Source organism: Oryctolagus cuniculus, chromosome 6 (assembly GCF_964237555.1).
Source record: "Oryctolagus cuniculus chromosome 6, mOryCun1.1, whole genome shotgun sequence".
NCBI lineage: Eukaryota > Metazoa > Chordata > Mammalia > Lagomorpha > Leporidae > Oryctolagus > Oryctolagus cuniculus.
Genome location: NC_091437.1, coordinates 112,692,092 through 112,716,641, shown reverse-complemented (window position 1 = coordinate 112,716,641; position 24,550 = coordinate 112,692,092). Strand labels below are relative to the sequence as shown.

Below are 24,550 nucleotides of genomic sequence, written 5' to 3'. Positions count from 1 at the left end.
CAGCTCCTGTATCTTATTTCATTTATAATACAAGAGCTTGACAAGCACCTTCAGACAGCAATTTGTACATGCTGATATATTTTCATGGTTTGTAAGCATGAAAGATTTAAAAGAACTGTACCCAGGCCTGCATTATTTATAAAGGGAAGGTATGAGGCAGCATGTCATCAAAGAAATTAAAACAGAAAAGCAGTAGAACACTTGTACAGGCCCCCCTTGTTTACTGTGCGTTCAGATCAAACACAAGAGTAAACTTTGAGGATGGTGGCGAATGATCATGGACCTCTTCTGGCAACCGCTAAGGACAATTCTTTTTTACTGTAATGAATTAGATTGTGTAATGTAACCAGACATTTTGCTTTATTTTCATTTAGGGACATACTGAAGTCTTGGCAAAATAAATATATATTAATTGATTTAATATGGCTTACAATTTCCCTTATGATTATTGTCAAAAACAAATTGAGAAGGAAAAAGTATCTTAAAAGTTTACTAGATACTGAGCCGGCGCCGTGGCTCAATAGGCTAATCCTCCGCCTTGCGGCGCCGGCACACCGGGTTCTAGTCCTGGTCGGGGCACCAGATTCTGTCCCGGTTGCCCCTCTTCCAGGCCAGCTCTCTGCTATGGCCAGGGAGTGCAGTGGAGGATGGCCCAGGTGCTTGGGCCCTGCACCCCATGGGAGACCAGGAAAAGCACCTGGCTCCTGGCTCCTGCCATCGGATCAGCGCGGTGCGCCGGCTGCAGCAGCGGCCATTGGAGGGTGAACCAACGGCAAAAGGAAGACCTTTCTCTCTGTCTCTCTCTCTCACTGTCCACTCTGCCTGTCAAAAATAAAAATAAAAATAAAAATAAAAAAAAAAAAGTTTACTAGATACTAACCTATGTGTGTGCTCATTTCCTTATGTGAAATGTAGGGGATGACAATAGAACCTGCTTCATATGAATGTTGAAAAAATTAAATGAGTTAAGCTATTTGAAGATTCATAATACTTTATGCTTGTATTATCACAACCAGGACTTTTTTTCTTTTTTTCAATTTTTATATAATAAATATAAATTTCCAAAGTACAACTTTTGGAATATAGCGGCTTTTTCCCCCCATAACCACCCTCCCACCCACAGCCATCCCATCTCCCACTCCCTCTCCCATCCTATTCTTCATCAAGATTCATTTTCAATTATCTTTATATACAGAAGATCAATTTAGTATATACTAAGTAAAGAGTTCAACAGTTTGCACCCACAAAGAAACACAAAGTATAAAGTACTGTTTTAGTAGTAGTTATACCTTTAATTCACATAGTACAACACATGAAGGACAGAGATCCTGTATGGGGAGTAAGTGCACAGTGACTCCCATTGTTGATTTAACAATTGGCACTCTTATATGACTTCAGTAATCACCCGAGGCTCTTGTCATGAGCTGCCAAGGCTATGGAAGCCCCCTGAGTTCACCAACTCTGATCTTATTTATACAAGGCCATAATCAAAGTAGAATTTCTTTCCTTCCTTCAGAGAAAGGTACCTCCTTCTTTGATGGCCCGCTCTTTCCATTGGGATCTCACTCACAGAGATCTTTCATTTAGGTCATTTTTTTTTTTTTTTTTCCGCAGTGTTTTGGCTTTCCATGCCTGGGAAACTCTCACAGGCTTTTTAGCCAGATCCAAATGCCTTTAGTCACTTATGTAATAACTGCACTAGCATTGCTCCAATTCAAGCCATTGGTATCTCATATTTACATGATTGGTGTGATTCTTCTACTGTGTTCTTGTTTAGCTGTGATGGCTGGTGCTAGGCCAGACTGAAGCCAGGACCCAGGATCTTCATCTGGGTCTCCCACATGATGGCAGGGCCCTGAACAATTGGTCCATCTTCAGTTGCTTTTTGCAGTCCACTAGCGGGGAGCTGGATTGAGTTGAGCAGCCAGGACATAGATCTCTGCCCATGAGATGCTGGTGTCACAGGTGGTGTCTTCAGTCACTACATCAGAATACCAAACCCAACTATTATCTCTCAGAACACAATATGTTCTCAGCAAAATTAAATATTTTGATCATTTCTTCCTGGATGGCATCATTATACTTTATACAAAAATACTGTATTTACTGTATTTACTGCAACATTTAGAGATTTATTTAAATAAATTTCTTCTCAGTCTGGTTTAGTCCCAAGAGAAGTGGCCATATTTTAATTATGTTTTAATCTCTCATGGCTGGGTTAGTGCAAGGTATGTATTAAGCTCTCAATAATTTTTTCAATGATTCAAAAAACAGTTCTAAAAATTGTGAATTTCTGAGCCCAGCATTTGCTCACCGCTTATGAGAGTTGTGTCATAATTACCATGATTACAGATCCAATTAAAAGTTATTTGTGTTCAAATGTTGGGAGAATTTAAATCTTTTTTGGATTTGCATACATTTGGAATGGCCAAAAGTATTTTATTAGACAAGTCACATGAAGTATGAAATTCACTTTCAAAATCCACTTTGATTGAATTGATACATTCTCTGTCTGGAATGACAGATGAGGAACCAAATATGATCTTTACATTTCTACTGATATTTTCAACTCCACTATTTTTATCATCATTTCTACTTATTTTACATATTTTTTTAGATCTTGTATAAATCAACAGTTACTATCAAGTGTAAATCAAGTCTGAGAAGAAGTAATAATGCCAAACGTCAAATGGTCAAGCAATGGATGTCTATGCTTCTCTATAGGGGAAGATGTTGTAAATGCCCATGGCACCACAGAAAATGCGTCAGAACACCAATGATAATGACTGAAGTGTTATAATAGCAATACAAACTTAAAATAGATAATTCAGAATCACATACAGACATAAATTTATGGAAAAACACTTTGGGTAAGTAGAAATGGTCTTCAAAAATTCATAGAAAATACATATCATGAGAAAACTATGCATGAATTCCAATTCAAAGAAATTCAAATTTTCTTTGCACCAGAATAAACATATTCTAATAACATTTCTCCACAAGCTTTTTGAAATACCATTGTACAATGGGTATAATGTCTCCCTGCTTATACAGATACATAGTGCATAGTAATAGCCTGTGCTTTGTAAGAAGGTCTAAGAGAGTAATAAAAATTATATTGTTTCATAGGTTTTTGAAAGCAAAATATGGAATCTATTTGTGTTTCACTTTTATAGCCAAACAAATGGGATTAAAACAAGGTATTTTATTTAAACATTTCTAATTAGGGTTCACATGTCAAAATCATTTTATTTAACAATCTTTGGCCCTCTAAAATTATTGTTATAGTAAGTATTTTTGCCACTTTTTAGGATGCCAAAAAAGTAAGCCAGAAAACATTAATAGAAATATTTGGTTGTCCAAAAGAAACATATTAATAAGAATACATTTATTTATGATTATTATATTTATGATTTATATTTATTATTATATTTATTATGATGAATATATTTATTTAGGATGATGATTTGTGGAAAATAAAGGAAGCATAAGGCAAAGCATATATTCTATAGTGGTTTAAAATAAAAACATCAACAATTCTTGCTGAAACTCAAGCTTCTTTTGAGCTAGGTTTAATAAGTTTAATAATTCACTAGAGTATCCTTTAGGTTCCTGGGAATGCTTGTCCAGTAATGGTTCCATTTTCCAAAGCCTGGTATAATTCCATTGTAATACAAGGTGTTTTCCATGGTCTTATCCTAGAAAGAAAGGAGTGTTAAAAATAATTAATCCTATCTCCCCTAAACTATAAACTTCTATTAAATAAAACTATTTCAATATAAATATCTACAAGTTATTTTTCAAGGAAAATAATTTTTAAGTTTCAAAACAACTGTTACATGAAGAGAAACTATAACATTGGATATGAAACATTTTTTGAGATGCCTAAACTTTTTATATCGTAGTATATTGATTTTTAGCATGTAAGAAGGAATATCCTGTTATTGATATGAAGTAGGTAGCCAGGGATCGTTTGTCCTATTTCACCACTCCTCAAAATAGGAAACTCTTACTATTGGAGAGACTAGTATTAGCTTTAAGTATGGAGGCCTCTCTTTAGGACCACCTTTAGGGTTCCCCCCTCTGGTGTCTCTACTTGGAAGAGGCTTGTTTGGACTTATCTGTTCCACTCCAGGAGTGGCTGTGTAAGTTGCGTTGGTCAATGCAAAGTTTGGGAGAGGGAGTATTTGCAATGTGGCCTCAGGAGCCACTGTGTGCATCTTGCTCTACCTGTTTTTTTTCCAGGTTGAGCAATCCACTGAAAGCTAACATGATTCATATATGCAAAAACCTAAGTTATAAGTAAACGGAGAACCTTTGTTCAAAGTCACTGAGGGTTTGTTGGCCAACATTTAGGCTAATTTGCAGAAAGGCATTAATAATTAAAATATTCCTCATCCTATACTTGATTTTATTGATATTGACTTTAATTATAAAACAGAGAATGGAATAACAGTGATAGGGAGTAAGTGAAATTGTAAATAAGCCAAAGAAATGAGTTTGTGTTCATTATCTACTATGCTAAATTTAACCTTCAAAACAACTCTTAAAGATGGACAGTACTTGATCAATTTTAGATAAGGATACTAGGGGCCAGTGCTGTGTCACAGTAGGTTAATCCTCTGCCTACGGCGCCAACGTCTCATATGGGTGCTGGTTCTAGAATCTTTGGCTTCTCCTCTTCCAATACAGCTATCTGCTATGGCCTGGGAAAGCAGTGGAGATGGTCCAAGTGCTTGGGCCCCTGCATCCACGTGGGAGACCCTGAAGAAGCTCCTGGCTCCTGGCTTCAGATCAGCCCAGCTGCACCTGTTGTAGCCATTTGAGGAGTGAGCCAGTGGATGGAAGACCTTTCTCTCTGTCTCTCCCTCTAACTGTTTATAACTCTACCTCTCAAATAAATAATAATATTTTTAAAAAGAAATAGAAAAGGACACTAAGTCAATTTTTGCTATAAAAAATTCTGACTTCCAGGGCTGATATGAATGATTAAATTGGAATGCTATTTAGATACACATAATAATCAAATTAGATTTTAATTCTCAGAACAGAAATATTTTGCAACTATTAGAACAAATGTCCACAAAATAATTATGAAATCAATAAAGTTCAAATTAACAATTTAAATTATAGCATAGCTAAGAAAATATACCACAGTTCAGAGTTACGCAAATGCATATGGCATCTATTGTTATAGTGTAATTTGTAGTGTTTTTAAGTCAGTCTGCTTAGACTATTTATTATATTATGTCAATCTAATCTTTCATTTGAAGAATTGACATACTATTTTTCTCTCACATAACATGCCACTATAGTTCATTTTCCATTGAAGTGGTATAAACAAAAAATTGTGTATTAATTTTCCCATAAAACTTGGATAATTAAAAAAGTTCTAATTAAAAACAGAGACAATGAATCTCTGTAGTAACAGTTACTTCACTTGATCTTAGCCAAAAGGCTTAGAAGCAATATAAACAGATACTTAAAAATGTTCATTCAATTAGTTCAGGATAAATTTTTACTATTTTTTCTATAAACATTGGAAGTTAAAAGAAACTTTAATATATAAATTTATAATCTATCTTACAGATAATGAGTTGTCTTACTGAGATCTGAACATTGAGAAAGTATGAGCCAGTGTTCTAGAAGATGAGACATTCTGTATTAGCTCTTAGAGATGTTAAGTAACTGGTGGAGCCCTACATCTCAACTGTGAGGAAGCCCAGACTTGATTGCAACTCAATCTCCTCTTTTATTATGACAAAAAAGCACTAAATATAATTTTCTTCAAGAAAATAAAAAATCCATGTGTCTTATGATCTGATAATAATGATCAAATACTAAACAGAAAAAAGAGTGTAGATGAACAGGATAGTAGAATACCATAGAAATATACCAATATGGAGAATACAAATCCTAGATTCAGAAGCAAATATCCACTGAAATTATAGGGATTTTTTGGAATTAAGATAAAAATGATTTATATTTTCTTATATTTTATTTATATTGCTATATTTACAAAAGTGACTAGAGACAACCTATGAAGAAAAAGACAATAAAAGCAAGAAAGACAAACCAGGTTAAATGATAATTCATGAGATGGAAGGAAAGTAGTAATAAAATATGAACACTCCATTAACAGGAATTACTGCAGTTTCGCATGAGACATAATTATGACTTCATAGGCAGTTACATAAAAATGTCTCTCATTTCCTAGTAAAACAATCATTTATTATAATTAGACACCATTGTTTGTAACATATAGCATATTCACCCACAGTTTTTCAGGAAAATATAATCTTTCAGTGGTCCTAAGATTTATTCTAGTGTAGAGTATTAAAAATAATACTACATTTATTTTTCTAAATTAAATGTAATCTTCACCAAAATTAGCTTTCTAGACTTACAGGAAACTAGAATTAGTCACTCTTGGCTGTCACTTCTACTCTCCTAGGAGTGGTGTCAATGTCATGGGTCTAATGCAATTTAAGCCTTTGAAGAGGAACATCTGGGCCCTGCACGGGTATTGAAGACATGCTCAGCCTTGAGTAGTCAACTCTTGGCCCTGCATGGGAGACATTGTTTTCTGTAATCTACCTTCTGAGCACACATCGCTCAGTTATTCTTTGAAATGTGCTACCTTTGGGAGTCCCATGAGGGGGATGGCACAGGGCCTCTGTCTCAAAAAATGTAGAAAACTCCAATTCCTTTTAAATTTTGTTTTTCAGAATTTCCTTAATAGATCATTCACCCTCTCATCTTACACTGATCAAAAAACCATTTCCCTTTCCACCCTCACCCTCCCTCTCTGTGGTAAAATATACCTATCACATAACAAACATTTCCCATCCTCACCCTTTATAAGTATACTGTTCAATGACATTAAGCACATTGACATGATTGTAAACCATCACCACCATCATCTCCAGAACTTTTTCATCATCCCAAATTGAAATTCTACCTTTTAAATAGTAACTCCCTATTCCGCTCTCCTCCTAATGCAGGGTAACTACAATTATACCTTTTGTCTCTGTCCATTTGAGACAGAATTTGACTATTCTGAATACGTAACACAAGTGGAATCCTACAATATTTGTTCTGTGGTGTCTGACATTTCACTTAGCATAATTTTTTTCATGTTTATCCATATTGCAGGGTCAGAACCTCCTTCTCTCCATCAGTACTCCTTCAGCTGGAAAATATGACTATGTGGCAACAAAACTGAGAAAGGTATTGCAATTAATGAACTAAATGAACTTAGCGCACAGCACGTGAAAACATAGCTTTTTGTCCTGAGAGGAGGGGGGCGGAGGGAGGGATGGCAAGTGAGTTTTAGAGAGAAAGAGTGAGAGAGAATGAGTGAGGGAGAGAGAGAGAGAGAGAGAGAGACAGACAGACAGGCTAGGGAGCTGCAAGGGAAACTGCAGAAGTTGATACGATAGCACTTGCTTTTTTTCCCACTGCACTGGAAAACTAATTTGAACACTTTTCAGCACTTCTTCATTTGTGGTTCACATTGGACACAGAAATTTTTAGATTTATTGCTTGGTTTGAAAATGGACAAAAACTTTATAACAGCTTCCCTATCCATTCTCTGTTTCCCAAAACTTATGAAAACCAGCAGGTTTTTCTATTAAAAACCTAGTCATGCGAATCATGTAAGAAGATGTCATTGTTATAAAACAATGCAGTGAGCAGTGAGGACAATGACTGCCAAGTTAAACACAAAGAATGAAATCTGCCCACGGATTCCCACACCCTTAACACTTACTCCAGTGTGAATTTCCTGTGAGTTTCTGATGATAGAATGTGGCCCACTGGGCAATTCATTCTCACAAGGGCTGAGCTCTCTCCAGCAATTGCCTTGTTTTTCTCCGATGGTTATATCTTTTATCAAAAGCAGCAGTTGCAGAATGGGCAAGCTCAGCATCGGAATGGTCTAGATAGGGGTACTAGTTTCAGCTGCACACAAGTATGGGAAAGGGCCAGAAACTGAGTCGGGTTTGTATTCTTAAGAGCATGATGTTCATGTAGCCAAAGAGGAAAACCCAGCAGATGGCAAATTACTTTTATTATTTAGGAAATTAGGTAATTTATGAAATTAACTGATGATTTTTTAAGTGAATGAAGCAAATGTATTAATAACTATATAGTACTCAGGACAAAAAAAGCCACCCTGCATATATGTGTATAATATTGTTATAGCTATAGATATCCCTCTACCTATATGAGCATGGTCATAAAAATCCATATGTTCATTACAGTGTATTTGGAAATGCCGCTATTACGCTGAATGTAAGCTTATTATTTTAATACTAAAGACTACCCAGTATACATAGCTCCCTGATGCAATTGGTAGTCCTTGCATAACCCCAACCATAAACCTACATTTGCCAACCTTGAGACTACTATTGTTTATCTACATGAGAATCACTTTACACAACACAGATGAGCCAGAAATCCCTTTTATTTTTGATCTATCCATGTTGGCACTATTTAAAAAAAAAACACTTGCCTGTTCTGTTGCCTGACAAATTATTGTGAAGCTCAAAGACCAGACTCTTCTGATACCCTTTGCTTGGAGTGTACATCTTGAAACCAACTTCCTAGTTTTGCTCACCAAGAGTTCTAGATTTTGGCTTGCTTTAGGCTTCTTCGTATTGAATCCTGATCTGTGTAATGATTTGTCAATCTTTCATACTTTGTCTGGCTTGGACGTCTAAATTCAGAATAAGCAAGTAGACAAACAAGAAGTCTGTGAACGTTGTCTCCCTACATGGACTATAAGTCTTTTCTTCCAGCCACGTTAGATTTCTTTGTTTTTCACTGCAAAATTTTTGATATTGATGCACTGTTCATCTCACATGGAATGTGAATAATCTTGCTGTGAATGATCTAACTATTTTGTCTTGCTGGCCTGATTCTCACCCCTCAATTTTTTATATTCCTAACACTGATAAATGGTCAGTATCCCTTTGCATATAATGAAAATAGTTGGCCTGTGTACAATTTAGACAGATGATATAGGGTTTGCTTAATTTTTTATTTTTTATTTATTTTATTAGTAATATAAAAAGAACAGATTTCATGTGTTTCATATTGGAAGGGCAAAGAGATACACAGAGAAAAAGAGACAAGAAGAGAGAGCTGTCATTCACTGGTTTATGTCCTAAATGCCTGCAACAGCCAAGGCTGAGCCAGGCAAAAGGCAGGAGCCGGAAATGAAAATTGGTGTATCTCACAATATGTGGCAGGAACCCAGGTATTTAAGCCATCACCTATTGCCTTCTGTGGTGCACATTAGCAGCAAGCTGGATAAGTAGTGAGGGTGGGACTCGAACCAGGCACTCAGATAAGGAAAGCAGGTGTCTTAAACTGTGGGCCAAATACCTGGCCACATAAGGTTTCAAAGCACTGTTTTAAACAACTCTTAAATTACACCAAATCTGAAGAAATACTCATGTCCCTACATTAGAAATCATGGAAGTAGTGTGAGGTTATACATTGAAGAATCACAGAACTATATGATAAGACACTATGAAATATACTGCAACTAACATTAAAATTTCTTTCCCAAAAGCAAAATAAAGGAATTACAACTGCCTATTTTTATAATACTTTGAGTATATATCATGTTACTACTCTGTAAGTTTCACATCCTACACTGAAATTTAAAAAAAGAAAAACAACAACAACTTCTAAGCTCGGGACTCAGGTATTTTTATGAACTGAGAATGGGACTGTGGCACAGCAGGTTAAGCTGCAGCCTGTGATGATGCTTGAACACCAGTTCAAGTCCTAACCGCTCCACTTCCTATCCAACTCCCTGTTAATGCTCCTGGAAAAGCAGTGGACAATGTCCCAAATACTTGGGCACCTGCCACCTATGCGGGAGACCTGGATGGAGTTCCAGGGTACTGGCTTCGGCCTGGCTCAGCCCCAGCCATAGTGGCCATTTATGGAGTGAACCAGCAGATGGAAGATCTGTCTCCCAACCCCTACAGCCTCCCGTAACTCTACCTTACAGATAAATAAATCTTGAAAAAAACTTCTAAGCTCTGAAAGCAAATGCTGTATCATAGCAAATAAAAAACACATTTAATAAATATTACAGTATTTAAAAAGGACAAATAATGCTAGTAAAATATATATTAGCACTTAGTAAGCATATATTATAGAGGGGCCAGCCTTGTGGTGTAGAGGGCAAAGCCACTGGTTGTGATGCAGGCATCCCATATGGGAGTCAGTTTGTGTCACGGCAGCTCCACTTCATATCCAGCTCCAAGCTAATGACTTGAGAAAAACAGTGGAAGATGGCTCAAGTGTAGGGACCCCTGTCACCCATGTGGGAGACTCAGATGAAGCTTCTGGCTCCTGGTTTCTATGTGGCTCAGCCCTGGTCACTGGGGCCACTTGGGGAGTGAACCAGCAGATGGAAGAATTCTCGCTTTCTGTCTTTCCCTTTCTCTCTCTCTAACTCTGCCTTTCAATAAATAAGTAAATAAATAAATCTTTAAAAATTTAAAAAATAAAGTATTGACTCAAAGGATATTTTAATCTGATTTAAAAAAGCCTTGAATCTGAGAACCTAGAATTGTTTTTCTATGTGTAGAGCTTATATGTCCAACTGTATCTATAAATAATTTAGCATAATTGATATAAACCTATCCTTGAACAAAAAGCTGCTAGAACTAATAAATCAATTCACTAAAGTTGCAGGTCAAAATTAACATGCAAAAAAGTGTTTTAGTGTATGCCAATAATGAACATATCAAAAAAGAAGAAAGAAATCTCATTTACAATAGCCACAAAATCAAATATTTAGAAATAAATTTAACCAAAGAAGAGAAAGATCTCTACAATGAAAATTATAAAGTGTTTTTGTAATAATATTACATTAGCATAAAAATCAAGCATCAAATGTTAAAAAAAAACAAATGTGAGAAAGGTATTCCTTAATAATGAGTTGGAAGAATTAGTATCATTAAAATGTCTGTACTTCTTAATCAATCTACAGATTCAATGAATCCCCATCAAAATACCAATGACATTTATAAAATTATAAAAAAATTCTAAAATTCATATGGAATCACAAAAGACTCAGAATAGCCAAAGCAATCCTAAGAAAAAAAATAAAATTTAAGCTGGAAGCATCACAATATCTGTCTTCAAAGCATATTGAAAATGTATACTAATTAAAACAGCATGGTATAGGCATAAAACCAATATATAGATCAATGGAATAGAATAGAGATCCTAGAATTTAATACATGTACATACTATGAATTGATTTTGACAAAGGGGCCCAGATCATATTTTGGAGAAAGGATAGTCTTTTCAATAAAGGGTGCTAGCAAAAACTAGATGTGTATATATAGAGAGAAGAATTAAATTATATTTATACCTCTTACTATATGCAAAAATAAACTCAAGTGATCCAAAAACTTAAATTTAAGACTTAAGACTATAAAATTGCTGAAAGATAATATAGGGGAAACACTTCAAGACATTGATAGAGATGATAAATTCTCTAAAGTATGGACAATAAAATCAAAACTAGACAAACTGGATTATATCGAACACAGAAGCTTTTGCACAGCAAAGGAAGCAATCAGTAGAGTTGAGGCAATCAAAATAATGGGAGAAAATATTTGTGAACTACTTATTTGACAAAGGCTTTACAGCAAGAAGATGTTAGCTACTCAAAAAACACAATATAAATTAGTGCAGCCACTGTGGAAAACAGTAGGGAAGATCTCTTAAAAAACTGGAAATAGACTTACCACATGATCCAACTATCCAGTACTGGGAATATGCTCAAAACACATAAACTCATTTAATCAAACAGATACCATATGTATAGCAGCACTGTTCCCAGTAGCCCAAATACTCAACCAAAATAATCAACCAAAGTACACAACATCAGATTAATGGATAAAGAAAATGTGGTATGCACACACCCACACACACACAATGGAATATTGTTCAGTTATAAAAAAGAATGAAATTCTCTCATTTGCTTCAAAACGGTTGGAACTGAAGGACATCTGTTGAATGAAGTAAGCCAAATACAGAAGGACAAATAGTACATATTCTTCCTTATAATTAGGAGCTAAATTAAACAAACAAACAAATATCTGTGCTATACTTTTTTTTTTTCAAATACAGTGTTTTGCTGAACTTTGTTTTAAATAAATGCTAAAAGCTGGTATTAAAAATCTCCAAGTATCTAAAATAACCAAATGTGGAAAGTAGGTGTGGGGAGCAGGGTCTGTCTCCCGCAACATGGCGGGGCGCCCGGGAGAGAAATAAGTACTGAAACTGTGGACTGAAACTAACTCTATGCTTCTGATCTCCCATCATATGGTGCTGAGAGGGAGTAAACAAATCTTACACAGCTGCTTCGTCAATTAGCTGATTCCTGATCCAACCTCTGATTGGAAGAAAGTGGCTTGCTCAGCACACGGGCAGCAAAGCACGGATTGGTGGGAGAGGACTATAAAAGGGGGAGAGAGAGAACATGTGGGGCCCCTGAGAGAGTCAGGCGGAGAGCTCCTTGGTCCCACGCCTCCCCCGAGAAAGCAGGGAGAGGCGGAGGTGGGGGAGCGGCAGCAAATCCCGGAAGGACCGGTGTCGTTCCTCCGCGAGTGGGGGAGTGACATCAAAGACTTTGGCTTTAGTATTAGATGAGAGTAGATCAAATTTAGATACTACAAAAGAAATGCATTAACTTACTATTCTGTCTCATAGGCCTCATTCTTTTCCTTTACAGTATCCTTTTGGGCACATCTCACAATATTATGCATATACTTACCCATACATATGATTCTTGCAATTTGTGTGCTTCCTATTAGAAAGATCCAGAAGGTATATAGAAAATAGCAATTGTCCTTTATGTTATTCCTGAAGGCTGAGCCAGCCACAGAGTAGCGCTCAAAAAATATTAACAAGTTCAACAAAAGGTTTTGCCCTTTTTGTATTCCTGGAATTAATGAGTAATTTGAATTTTCCAGAATTTCATCACATTCTATCGTGTAACTTGTGCTTAATGAAGGCCTGTTCATGCATCATTCCTGTTCCTGGTACAGAATTTATCTATGTAAACAAGAAACCTTATTTTGGTGGCCAGCACTGCAGTGTAGTTGGTAAACTTGTTTCCTGTGATACTGCCAACCCATATGGGTGCCAATTCAAGTCAGGGCTACTCCAATTCCAATCCAGCTCCCTGCTAATGGCTTGGGAAAGCAGTGAAAGATGATACAATTCCTTGGGCTCCTGCACCCACATGGGAGACCTGGAAGATACTCCTGGCTCTTGGCTTTGCTCTGGCCCATCTCCAGCTGTTCTGGCCATTTGGCAAGTGAACCAGCTGACAGAAGACCTCTCCCTCTCCCTCTCCCCCTCTCTCTCTCCTTGTAATTCTGCCTTTCAAATAAATAAATAAACCCTTGTTTTTTTTTTAAAGAAACCTTACTTTCAAAGAGCCTTAATTCCTAAATTCAATGGAAGAGACAGACAGAAGGACAATTTCAATCCTGAGCAATGTTCTCAAAAACATGAGAGAGATGGAAAACAAAAACACAAAATTACGGTGGCAGGAGTGGGAATCAAATTCTCCATTTTAAAGCTATAGATTCAGTTTAGAATTTTAACCTTTAATACTCCTTTTCATGATAATTAAATAGGAAGGAAAATAAAATACAGTTGTCTATAGTTTAACACTTTACACTCTGTAAAATGATTCATTATGTGATATTATTGTGCAAGCATCAGAGTGTACTTACACAAATCTGCTGCAACTTGTGTAGGCAATGTAACCTCATGAGAACACCCTAATTTATGTGGTCCATTGTTGACTGAGACATTGTCAGCCAATGTATGACTGCATGAATTTAATGATAAAAAGATTAACCGGCAGTTGGTATAATGAGAAAGAGAAAAATAAGATTTCACTACTCAATGATTTCCAGTTTACTTATAAAGACTAACTTGAAGCAGCAAGTCAATTAACATAATACCTTGGTACATAGAGGCTTAAGCATAACAAGTGAAATTTAATTTAACAGTTGCATTTTAATCAATCATGGAGGGTCCAGCAGAGAGCAACAAGAAAATTAAAGAGAACGAAAATGGGATTTATGAGAGGAACTGAAAGAACTAATGAAATATAGCCTAGAGAAGAGACAGCTAAAAGATAGTTAACTTCATTTTTCTAACACTTAAGGGCTATGGTAGAGGAATGATATTAGGACTAATGAACTGGTATGAATGCTAATGTAAGCAATTACTAATAAGCAGATGTGCAGCCAGACTATTTAGATACTTTATATTTTTTAAAAAAATATCTTTTTCCATTGTATTATGCATTTTGGCCTCTGATTTATAGAGAAGACAAAATTTACATTGTCTATAACAGATATGAGTGAGAATATTTAATTTAATTTTATTTTCTTTTTCTGTTAAAAATTCTAGATAATTTAAAATTTAATATTGAATTATTCTGGGGCTGGTGTTGTGGTGTAGTGGGTTAGGCTGCCTCCTGCATCACCAGTATCCCATACGGGCCCCAGTTCCAGTCCCAGCTACTCCTCTTCCAGTCCAGATCCCTGCTAGTACAACAGGGAAAAAAGCAGAGGATGGCCCAAGTCCTTGGTCCATGCACCATGTGGGAGACCAGGAAGAACTGCTGGCTCTTGGCTTCATTCTGACACAGCCCTGGCTATTGTGGCCATTTAGGGAGTGAACCAATTGAGGGAAGGTCTCTGTCTCTCTTTCCCTCTCTCCCTCTCCTTCTCTCCCATAACTCTGCCTTTCAAATAAATAAAACTAGCCGGCGCCGTGGCTCAATAGGCTAATCCTCCACCTTGCGGTGCCGGCACACCGGGTTCTAGTCCCGGTTGGGGCGCCGGATTCTGTCCCGGTTGCCCCTCTTCCAGGCCAGCTCTCTGTTGTGGCCAGGGAGTGCAGTGGAGGATGGCCCAGGTGCTTGGGCCCTGCACCCCATGGGAGACCAGGAAAAGCACCTGGATCCTGGCTCCTGCCATCAGATCAGCGCGGTGCGCCAGCTGCAGCGGCGGCCATTGGAGGGTGATCCAATGGCAAAGGAAGACCTTTCTCTCTCTGTCTCTCTCTCTCACTGTCCACTCTGCCTGTCAAAAAACAAACAAACAAACAAATAAATAAAACTTTAAAAAATTGAATTATTCAGATATTTAAAAATAATTTTATTCTCATTTCTAGTGCCTTTATTTCAATTCTTTTTATGCTAAGAAGGATTTCTACTGTGACTCACAATTCTACTTTATCAATTTTATGATGCATTCAAAAATGATTATATTAACAAAAAATTTTTTATGAGAATGAACTTGAATGAATTTACAGATTGAAACTATTATTATCCCGCCTATTTCTATTAAATTGACTCAAATATTTTAAGATTTTAAAAGCAAACACCTGATAAAAACATTAGAAAAAGCATTTATTTTTCAGATGATAATTTTTTAAATTCTAAATTCAAGTTAAGGTTAAGCATGTATTAGGTTTACCTTGTCTGTTCGATGGTAACTTATTTCACATGTTCTTGAGTCACAAGTATCTTAAAGTATATTTTAGAAGAGAAAGGGAAGTAGTATATGCATACAAAAATAACAAAAGGTAGTTCAGTGTACAAACAAGTGCCTAACTGTAATTTGTAGATCATACACGCATTCACTGAGAAAGGACCATCAGGGGTGAGCATCTGTCATAATTGTTAAGACGCTCGTATACACATTAGGGTGCCAGAGTTCAAACCCCAGCTCTGGTGTCTGACTCCAGCTTCCTGCTAATGTGCAACCTGGGAGTCAGCAGGTGATGGTTTTGGTGGTGAGGTCCCTGACACCCATTGGGAGACTGGGATCGCCCTGGCGATCATAAGCATTTGAGGGAGTGAGCCATGGATGAGAGCTCGCTCTGTCTGTCTCTGCCTCTTTCACCATCTTCCTGCCTCTCAAATAGATACTATAATTTATAAATGAAGGGGATATAACACGGAGTTAGGCACAGAGAATGTTTTGATAGAGTGCATGTGTATTGTGATTTGAAAAAAAAATAACAGTAAGATCTGAAATTAGTTAAGAGGAGTCCAAGAAAATATAAAGAGCAGAGCCAAAATTGAGTTGGTGCTAAAAAAGGAGGAAAACAAAACTGAATAAAATGGTCATAAAGAGAAACCTTGGGAAGAAAGTTAAGCAGCAAAAGCTGAGTATTTGATTGAGGAGTACAGACTAGTTTAGTACAGCAATTGGGGTGACTAGAGACAGGGATAGCAGAGAGACATCAGGTGGCAGACTGGCCTGAAATACATTGCCTAAATGGATAAAATAAATAAGCATAGGCACCAAACCCTGCCCCTTAGGAAAAGTGAATACAGGACAATTTTGGAAATGTCTTAGTTGTCATTGGCATACTGAGGAATTATATCCTCCCTCCCCAGACTTGTACCTTTCACTTAACTGTCCATAATAATGTTAAGCAGTTATTCCACCTCTCCTGATTCCAGCCCCCATTCCTGATGGAAAATTTTATTCCCTGGGAAATTTTCAATTAAAAGTCAAAGTCTCCAGGTACGTTAGATTTGTGTAAACACACAGTCTCACAAGACGTCAGGAGCCAGCAGCATGCCGAAGCTGTTTCTCAGTCCTATGGCAGTGACAACACGCATCCCTTCCAACTGCCTGTACTGGGACATCCCGCTGAAAATCTGCCGTTGCTTATGAAGGGGTACACATGCCATGAAACTGGCAAATGCTACAAAAGAATGGTTTATTTTCTGTAGGGTGGAGGGAAACAGTTTGTTAAATATTGAACAATGTATAATTCTACACAAGGTGTATTTATCTATACTCTTTCCAATTATTTTTTTCTGAGTTCCAGTTGCTCTGATCCAACCAGAACGATATCTCTGTATACTGTTGCCACATAAGGCTTCTAGGCTAGAAAGCACAAGCACAGAGGCTCATCCTCTCTCCTTCTCAGTGCACGTGTGTCTGTCATTATGAAATAAGATGTGCTCACTTTGACAGAGGATTTTTTTATGCCCACATTTTTAAATACTCCATCATGGATATACTACTGGAAGAAAAGAGAAATCAAGGTGAAAAGCTTGATGGAAACCTCTTCGTGGCAGAATAGATGTCCTGCCAGAGCCAATCACCAAGTCAGTTGTAGGTAAGAGGACATCTTTAACAAGAATTTCCATGGAAGATGAACAAGCATAGCTGGCAAATAACCCAGATGTTAGGACTTGTGATAAGAGCTTCAACATTCAGGTACAAGTCCGAATCACTATTCAGCAACTGCCCACACAGTAACTTTAACAAAGCAGAAAGTCTGGTATGTCCAGTTTGAAGCTCACAGAGTCATTTTTTTAAATATGTGCCAACACTGTGCACTGTGTATGACAGCAGGGTGTCATTAACAGTTCTACTGATGGATGAAGGAAGTAGCTACAGTTCCAAGGTTTGCAAGTCTCTTCCCATCTACATTCATGATGACATCAACAAAGTTATGACACATTTATTCTGGGCCATTTCAACAATGATAGCATCTAGCAGCAGTATGTGTGTCATTCATACATTAACTCACTCAACATAATTATGTGATAGGTGGTAGTCCTGTCACTGTCGCCTTTAATGAAACTGTAGTCTACCAGTGAGAATGACAATAAGCCATTGCAAATCCACTCAGGAGAAGGTGTTTCAGACAAGAAAGAGAAATGATCTTTCAAGGAACTAGAAGTTCATTTGGGCAGGAGAGATTAGTAAGGGCCAAATTATTACAGAACTGCAAGCAATTAAATAAAATGAGATTCAGACTTTTTTTTTTTTTTTTTTTTTTTGACAGGCAGAGTGGACAGTGAGAGAGAGAGACAGAGAGAGAAAGGTCTTCCTTTGCCGTTGGTTCACCCTCCAATGGCCGCCGCTGCAGCCGGCGCACCGCGCTGATCCTGGCAGGAGCCAGGAGCCAGGTGCTTTTCCTGGTCTCCCATGGGGTGCAGGGCCCCAGCACCTGGGCCATCCTCCACTGCACTCCCTGGCCATAGCAGAGAGCTGGCCTGGAAGAGGGGCAACCGGGACAGAATCCGGCGCCCCAACCGGGACTAGAACCCGGTGTGCCGGCGCCGCAAGGTGGAGGATTAGCCTATTGAGCCACGGCGCCGGCTGAGATTCAGACTTTTTTAAGGAGAATGGTAAAATAGTAAAATGTTTCATGTACTTCATTTGATGCACAGGAATAACAAAAATGATCCAACTTTATTCTAGAAAGGATTGGAATTTAAATGCAAAAAATACCTATGTATTTAAATAATAAGCTCAGTCTGAATATTTCAGTGAATGACATTATTTGGGAAAATGCAGATCCCAGGTGGAAGTTAACACAAGGCTCATTGATTGACAAGAATATGAATAGATGCAAAAGGATTAGCTTACCAAGAATGCAGTACCGGGGAGTTTTCAAGGTAAGAGCCAACTGCATTGGGCCAGATATTGCATCATCACAGATGTTTATGGGAGCTGGTCTTGTAACCCGGGAATTCATCCCACACTTTGTTTCCCTGTTTCTTCCTCTTAACAAAAGTAAATATTTGCAGTTTTTCTGACACACTTATTAATGAGTCCGTGTCCTCAGTCTACCCCACGTACCTGAAACACATAGGGGGCTCAAAATCCCACTGTTCTTGTGCAACACTTGCTGTCTGTCCCAGGCCTGTGTCTGAGATTGAGTCATTTGAATAACCATTAGCCAGTCTTCTATTTCTATGAAGAGTCCATTGGAGTATTTTTGTTTTATAAAGAATAGAATGCCCTGTTAAATCCTATTTATGTATTAAGTCCTATTTATTAAATCTCTGCTTGCAATTTTTTTTATCAGGTAATGGGATTGGAGGTGGCGCATCTGAGACACAAACTGGCACCCATGTGTGATACCAGTGTTGCGAACAGTGACTACCCACTATACCACATTGCTGGCCCCATCTGCCTGCCATTTTTACTAAAAGATTGCAGTGTCTCATGTCACATTAATCCGAGTGTTAGAATAATACAGAAAGACAGTTATTTTCTCTGGGGCCAGAGGTGTGGCAGAGCAGGTGACACTGTTTATGATGCAGCTCTGCTTCCTATCCAGCTCCCTGCCAATGCACCTGGGGAGGTAGAGAAAGGTGGCCCAAGTCATTGGGCCCCTGCTATTCATTTGGGAGACCAGATCCTGGCTTGTCCCTGGCCCAGCCCTGGCTGTTGTGATCATTTGAGGAATGACCAGTCCAAGGAAGATTTACCAATCAATTCACACCCTCAGTCTGTCTGTCTGTCTCTCTGCCTGCCTACCTCTCTCTCTCCCCCTCCCTCCCTCCCTCTCTCCCTCTCTGGCTGCCTTTCAGATTAATAAATCTTTAAACACACACACACAAATAAATTGTCTTACATCATTACATTGTAAAACCCTTTTGTATTCTCTACATGTGTTTCTCAGCTATACCACAATTTCTAAGTAATACCTTTTGTATTTTTCGATAAATTTAAAGTTGTACACAAATGAGATCCTTAAAGGTTTCATGTGAAAAAGCGATGGTAAAGATACTGGTAAGGAGAATAATGATGATTCTGGTATTTTTCAGAGCATCAAAATTTTGGATTAAACCTACAGCAATATATAATCACCAGAGTCCCTATTTTTTGACAAGCCGCATTTAAAAATGAAGATAATTTTTATCCATACTTGCTAGCAACATACCACAAACTCTCTATTCCTAAAGTGCCATAAAATTGTAAAGAACTCTTTGTTATCTGTAACTGGGCACACCCCAGTTTCCCAATGTAATTGGTAGTTAAATTATCTGTGTTACCTGTTCCTTGACCTCTCCAATTCTTAGTGGATTCTTCCATAAAACAAGAAAAGCAGTAATTTTAGTTAAAAGAGTTAAGGATGACTATGTAAACAATTAGCACACAGTAAGTAATGAACCTATAAATTTATAGGAAGAAACATAGAGTTTCCAGATGTAGTTGTTTTGTCTCTCAGAAGACTGCTTTAAGGTATAAAAGAATTATTAGTAGATATATTTTCTTTAGCATCTGTCCATCATAATTATTTCATTTCTCTTAATATTCATACTTGCTGAAGTTATTAACTAATTTAGTATAGTCGTCTATAAGGAATACATGATCAATTATGCCATTTATTGTGACTATTTATCTTATACCTTGAAATGCTTCCATTCCTTTCGTAGTTCTCTTTGCAAATATTTAAGTTTGACATCTTCCTAAAAAAGACAGAAGATTACAGTTTCTACATGAGCAAGTATTGTACCAGTAATTTAGTATTCAATGTTGCAGTTTCTATCACTAAATTGATAAAGTGAACCTTGAACATGTAAAATTATAGGCTGCTGCATAATAAAAACGGATGAGTAATAGGCACATGATTAAAAAAGTGATACTTCATTTAAGAATGCACTGGATATGAAGAGTAAAATTAAGTTACAGAGTACAAATACATAATTTTAATATTATTTATAATGAATAACTATCCCAAATATGAATAATTTACTCATATTTCTATGAAGTAAGACATACTCATACGACCTTCCTCCAGGACACATACAGTCTTTTCAGACATTCTGGTATCTTAATAACACTATCACTATATAAAAGAGAAAGCAAGTAAGCAACCAGGGGCTGGGATTGGTGCTGTGGCATAGTAGGCTAAGACTCCACCTACAGCACAGGCATCCCATATGAGTGCCGGTTTGTGTCCCGGTTGCTCCACTTCCTATCCAGCTCTCAGCTTATGGTATGGGAAAGTAGTAGAAGATGGCCCAAGTAGAAGATGGGCCCCTGCATCACAGGGGAGACCCAGAAGAAGCTGGGTACTGGCTTCGGATCAGCCCAGCTCCAGCAGTTGCAGCCATCTGGAGAGTGAACCAGTGGATGGAAGAGCTTTGTCTCTGTCTCTCCCACTGTCTGTAATTTACTTCTCAAATAAGTAAATAAGATCTTAAAAAAAAAAGAAACAGAGAGCTGACATTAGACTTGTTCCCATTTTCTATTTCAACATTTAACCAACAGGCTCTCTATAGTGTTTTGTGACACTAAGATGATTACCATTTTTTTTGTATGTGTATAAGAGGGTACTTCATAAACTGCAAGGTAAAATGGAATTAAAGGATAAATTTATTTTGATGCATAACAAAGGTCTTCAAAAAGTTCATTCAAATGTATGCTGTGGAAAAAACTACCACCCATTTTGTTTTTATTGCTTTTAAATTCAAATTATAAATAAAATGATTGAATGCAAGTTTACAAATGAGCTGAAAAAATGTTTATACAATCTAAAAATTTGAAACAACTGCTTTACTAAAAGTATTTCAGAGATTCTAGTTATCAAATGCACAGGGCATTTTTACATGCTAGAACACAAGATTGCATATTTCTTACATTTTACATATTTCAGAAAGTCTTTATTAAATACATTATATAAAATCCAGTTTCTTAAGCAGAATAAAGAGAGTAAGTTGTTAAAATTCTAACAACTTACATGCCAGCCTGTAATAGTATTTTATGGACCATGAATGATCAAAACAATCCAAATGATAGTGATTTGGTTTCATACATTGTTACATATAATAAGAATATAAAAGGCATATAATGTGCAATGGCTTATTTCCCTTCTGGCATATGATCATTTACATAAGTTTTCAGCTGTTCAACATGATTGGACAATAACTTGTCATAGTTAATAAAAATCAAATGATACAAGACTACTAACAGATTATTCATTTTTTACAAATATAAATGAACTCTAAGTGTACTAAGCATAATTTGGACATTAGGTGAGTTACTAGATACTTAACTGTCTTACCTTGTTCGTTACTAAAGTTTTCACTTTAGAGTTCAGATAATACCAGTTTACAATGCTTCCCAGATGATACGTGCTATATAAATTTACTGTTGTTTTTATTTGGAGACTGTGGTAGTTTGGCAATCGTTTCACTTTTGAAATCATGCCTATAATGACATTCAGTTTGAAGCAAACTTTTGGATTGATGGTAGTGGATTTGGCTTTCCTGACATTATTGTTCCTCATACAAGGGTAATCTGCTGGCTAGTTTCATATTGTACAATAACTAATGACCCCATTCTCTTTTTGGCAGTCCAATGAAAACATAAAACAGATGTTCAACATTAGCAGATGTGCAGGGTGACACACTAAACATATGCAGGGAGTGGAAAGCCTAGATCCTCTTACATGTTTGAGAAATGCTGACCACTACACACAGGATTTCCAAGTAGCATCATTTGGTTTTGTAGGGATAGAATTTCATTCATGTATTAGATAATGATATTTTCCCACATTTCAATCTCTACGCTATGCCAAAACTACTTTTTTTTTCCCAAATAAGAGTAATGGACCATTAGAATTTTAAAACTATCATTCACTTTCTTATCTTCATATTAATCATAAACAAAAGAACAAAATACTCAAAGGGATACAATATTCACAATAATTTCTTATCAAAATAAATTTTTAAATTTATCTCTTTTGACTCCAAATTTCTTTTTTTTTTTCCAGGCAGAGTGGACAGTGAGACAGAGAGAGAGAAAGGTCTTCCTTTGCCGTTGGTTCACCCTCCAATGGCTGCCGCGGCCAGCGCACTGCGGCTGGTGCACCACGCTGATCCGATGGCAGGAACCAGGTGCTTCTCCTGGTCTCCCATGGGGTGCAGGGCCCAAGGACTTGGGCCATCCTCCACTGCACTCCCTGGCCACAGCAGAGAGCTGGCCTGGAAGAGAGGCAACCGGGACAGAATCCGGCGCCCTGACCGGGACTAGAACCCGGTGTGCCAGCGCGGCAAGGCGGAGGATTAGCCTAGTGAGCCGCGGCGCCAGCCCTTGACTCCAAATTTCAAAACCATCATTCATTATGATTTTTTTTTATTTGAAAGAGTTACACAGAGAGAGAAGGAGAGGCAGAGAGAGAGAGAGGTCTTCCATCCATTGGGTCACTCTGCAATTGGTCAGAATGGCCAGAGCTGCGCCCATCTGAAACTAGGAGCCAGGAGCTTCTTCTGGGTCTCCCACGAAGGTGCAAGGGCTCATGGGGTTGAGCCATCTTCTATTGCTTTCCCAGGCCATAGCAGAGAGCTGGATCAGAAGTGGAGCAGCTGGGACTTGAACTGGCACCCATATGGGATGCTGGCACTGCAGGCGGCAGCTTTACCCACTACACCACAGCACCGGTCCCCCATCATTAATTTTGGACCCACCCAAATGTTATCTTCTCAGTGTGGACTTTCCCTGTGCTGTTGAAGTGGAGTATCTAACTTTACACAGTTTGCTCCCAATTAGAAGCATTGTGAAGTTAATTAGTCGCCAGATTTGTTTACCATTCTATTTCCAGTACTAATATGGGAAAATAATAGGTGCTTAGTAAGTAGTTTTTAACTAAATAAAAAAGGACATAAACTAAGTAATATTCTGTCCCTGTTTCTCACTCTTCTACTCTCTTTTTCTCATTTGCTTTTCTTTGTGATGGGTTCATCTTCACTCTTTTTTTTTAGTTTTTTTGACAGGCAGAGTGGACAGTGAGAGAGAGAGACAGAGAGAAAGGTCTTCCTTTTCCATTGGTTCACCCCTCAATGGCCATTGCGGCCAGCGTACCGCGCTGATCAGCAGCCAGGAGCCAGGTGCTTCTCCTGGTCTCCCATGACCCAAGGGCCCAAGAACCTGGGCCATCCTCCACTGCACTCCCGAGCCACAGCAGAGAGCTGGCCTGGAAGAGGAGCAACCAGGACAGAATCCAGCGCTCCGACAGGGACTAGAACCTGGAGTGCCGGCGCCACAGGTGGAGGATTAGCCTATTGAGCCGCAGCACTGGCCAAGTTCATCTTCACTCAATTTGATAGATAAGCAATCAATATTTGTCTAAAATCTTTTTTGTATAAATACAGAGCTTAATGTTCATTTTTATAAAATATGTAGTTATGTTATCCTTTTCCTATTGAATTGACTAATATCCTAAACAAAAATTGATCACTTACATGAGCTTGCTTCCAAACAATATTATTTTCCTCTCATCGATTTTTCTCTTCCTATATAAATATAACTTTCTTGATAATTGTACTTTTATCTTAAGACTTGAAATCAAGGGTGAGTCCCCTAGTTTAACTTTTTCCCTAAATTTCTTATGGTGGTCTTTGATTTTTTTTTTTTTTTTGCATTTCCACTTGATTTTGAATGGCTTGATGAATTCTTCAAAATGCATTAATAGAATTCCCATGGATTTATAAATAAAGTCAGGAGACTAGAATCTTAAAAAATACTGAGTCTGCCCATTTGTGAAGATAGTACACAACTCATTTAATTCAGTGACTTTAATTTCATGTAGTATTTTCTAGTTGACAGTGTAGCATTTATTTTTATCTCTTCTTTTAGATTTATTCTGAGGTCTTGCACATATTATTGTTGATTCATTCTTAAATGACATGACTCTAAATAGTATTATTAAAGTT

General features: G+C 37.5%; 1 protein-coding gene and 1 pseudogene across 4 annotated transcripts in view; both read right to left on the bottom strand.

Annotated features, from left to right (window-relative positions):
• Positions 1–1,271: 1,271 nt before the first annotated feature.
• The window catches only part of CNBD1 (cyclic nucleotide binding domain containing 1), a 504,234-nt gene continuing 480,955 nt past the window's right edge, over positions 1,272–24,550 (bottom strand). For all 4 annotated transcript variants that reach the window (XM_070075280.1, XM_070075282.1, XM_070075286.1 and 1 more), the window contains 2 exons: positions 20,243–20,302; positions 1,272–3,698 (listed from right to left, as the gene is read on the bottom strand). In XM_070075280.1, the coding sequence (XP_069931381.1) occupies positions 3,582–3,698; positions 20,243–20,302 (177 nt within the window). In that variant the 3' untranslated portion in view covers positions 1,272–3,581. The remainder of the gene's footprint in view (positions 3,699–20,242; positions 20,303–24,550) is intronic.
• LOC127490895 (U2 spliceosomal RNA) lies at positions 5,355–5,470 on the bottom strand (annotated as a pseudogene).